The sequence below is a fragment of the Chanodichthys erythropterus genome, chromosome 17 (genome assembly GCF_024489055.1).
Source record: "Chanodichthys erythropterus isolate Z2021 chromosome 17, ASM2448905v1, whole genome shotgun sequence".
NCBI classification, from domain to species: domain Eukaryota; kingdom Metazoa; phylum Chordata; class Actinopteri; order Cypriniformes; family Xenocyprididae; genus Chanodichthys; species Chanodichthys erythropterus.
The window spans coordinates 28,913,727-28,915,960 of record NC_090237.1 but is presented as its reverse complement, the minus strand read 5'-3'; the positions used below and the strand labels follow the sequence as shown (position 1 = coordinate 28,915,960).

Genomic DNA, 2,234 nt, shown 5'->3' with positions numbered 1-2,234 from the left:
TATTTGTGTTTCAAATGAAAAAGTGTGTCAAAGGTATTTTGTGAGTGCATATAAGGCAAGCAATAGTCAATGTCCCAGAAATGAATCTCAGGATATGAACTGTACAGTGAAAGGTTCACTCTGAATGTGCTGTGTCATGGTAAAGTGTCGTTTGATGGCATGTCAGCTGGTAGTGAACGCCCTTCCTCTGCATTCAATTAATATTTCAGACTGCAGAAATAGAACTTTTCTTAGAATATTGCATGGTCGATTGATTTCTGAAAATTGATTTCTGTAGAAGAATTTCTCTTCCTACACCATCCCACCAACTTGCAAAGAGGATTTTAATGGGACTGAAGCCATACAGAAAATGGGTAAGAATTGACATTATATGCATATCTATGGGTGTGAAGAGAAAATATTATCATTCTCTGTAGTTGGTTGAAAATTGTAGAGAGATAAGAGATATTTCTGAAAGGATTTTTATTTTTCAACTACAGGCTATGTGTCAGTTTGATTTTATCTTTTTAGTTTTGACAAATTGGTGGTTACAACAGTTAGAACCTTTCTATATATCTGGTGATGAAAACAAATAATCATACACCATTTAATATTTACCATAAAAAATATAGGTAAATTCTTATTGGATATTGTGTTTTATAAACTGTAATTGTATAGACTTATTTGAAAAAATGAAAACTTTATTTTAATTTTATGTGTTTGCATAGATACAGTACATGCTGTTGAAATATTTAGGACAATAAATGAAAGAATTATCCTGTAATGCAGTCCTATTATCTACTGTTGGACATTGCAGAATATAAAAAAAAAAAAAAAAAAAAAAAAAAAAAAAACTTAAAATAGAAAATTGAATAAACTGATGAGAGTGTTAAACTCTAACTTTCGCATGGCATCCTGGGGTAGATGTTGCATGTGAAATGTGGCATAACAAATATTCAGATTCCAGAAACCAAAACTCACTGTATTTTTTTTTTCTCTTGTTTTCATGTAGCAAGCACTACTATTGGAATTCAAAATATGACCAGAATCACTACGGACAATTCTACAGTGCAGACACAGATGATCTCAGGCTTTAATATCTTCATAATATGCATGTTCTTTGCCATCCCTGCTGTAAGTCTCATTGGAAATGGGCTCGTCATATTTGTGACTGGTTACAAAATGAAGACGACAGTCAACTCCATTTGGTTCCTCAACTTGGCGATTGCAGACTTCACTTCCTCCTTAGCTGTAATCATGAACACTGTTTTAGTCAAAGGCAGTATTTGGGACTTTGACAAATTACAATGCACATTTCTTTGTTTCATAATTTACATAAACTCATTTACTAGCATTTTGCTGCTGATGACTATTAGTCTGGACCGATGTCTGTGCACATGGATGGTTGTGTGGTCTCGTAATAATCGAACCGTATTCAAAGCCAGAATCATCTGCATAATTGTGTGGGTTTTATCCATCAGTGGCTGCATCCCAGTATTCATCAATTACTCAACAGCGAAGAGTGAAGGAATCTATGGCTATCCTATTCAATACTACAAGTTTCTGGTCACATACAGGTTTATAGTGAGCTTTGTTATCCCCTTCCTGATCATTGCATCTTCATATATAGCTATCAGTGTGCGAGTCAAACGTCTCAAAATGGAGAATCAGCTCAGATCTTACCGGGTCATTATAGCTGTGGTCCTGGCCTTTTTCATATGCTGGCTTCCTTTTCATGTCAACAAATTGTATTACTTAAGTGCAAAAGAGAATCAGTTGAGTGGGTCTGCTCAAAAGAGTTTTTATAAAACAGAAGTTGTAGTTACCTGCCTGCCTTTTCTAAACAGCTGTCTGAACCCCATTCTCTATGTATTCATGTGTGAGGAGTTTAAGAAGAAGCTTAAACAGTCTCTGCTGCTGGTGCTGGAGACGGTGTTTGCTGAGGATCATTTGGATTAGGGCTGTAGCTAACAATTATTTTGGTAATTTAGAAATCGTTCGATTATTCTAACGATTCCTCAAGTAATTGTGCCAGATCTATACGATCTATTCTCCTGACCGCGGCATAAACAAACATGGTGCATGGCATGCATAGCTCAACTACAACGCGATCATTATAAAGGTGCTTGCACAACAAAACACATTCACTTACACATATGGCTATATATATATATATATATATATATATATATATATATATATATATATATATATATATATATATATATATATATATATATAATAGCAATAACACA

The 2,234-nt window shown here is 34.2% G+C and overlaps 1 protein-coding gene across 1 annotated transcript; it reads left to right on the top strand.

The window, feature by feature from the left end:
* The first annotated feature begins 249 nt into the window (after positions 1 to 249).
* On the top strand, positions 250 to 1,948 carry LOC137005390 (chemerin-like receptor 1). Its single transcript, XM_067366250.1, has 2 exons — positions 250 to 353; positions 992 to 1,948. Exons 1-2 carry the CDS (start codon positions 350 to 352, stop codon positions 1,936 to 1,938), a joined length of 951 nt encoding a protein of 316 aa, XP_067222351.1. The 5' UTR covers positions 250 to 349; the 3' UTR covers positions 1,939 to 1,948.
* The last annotated feature ends 286 nt before the right edge of the window (positions 1,949 to 2,234 follow it).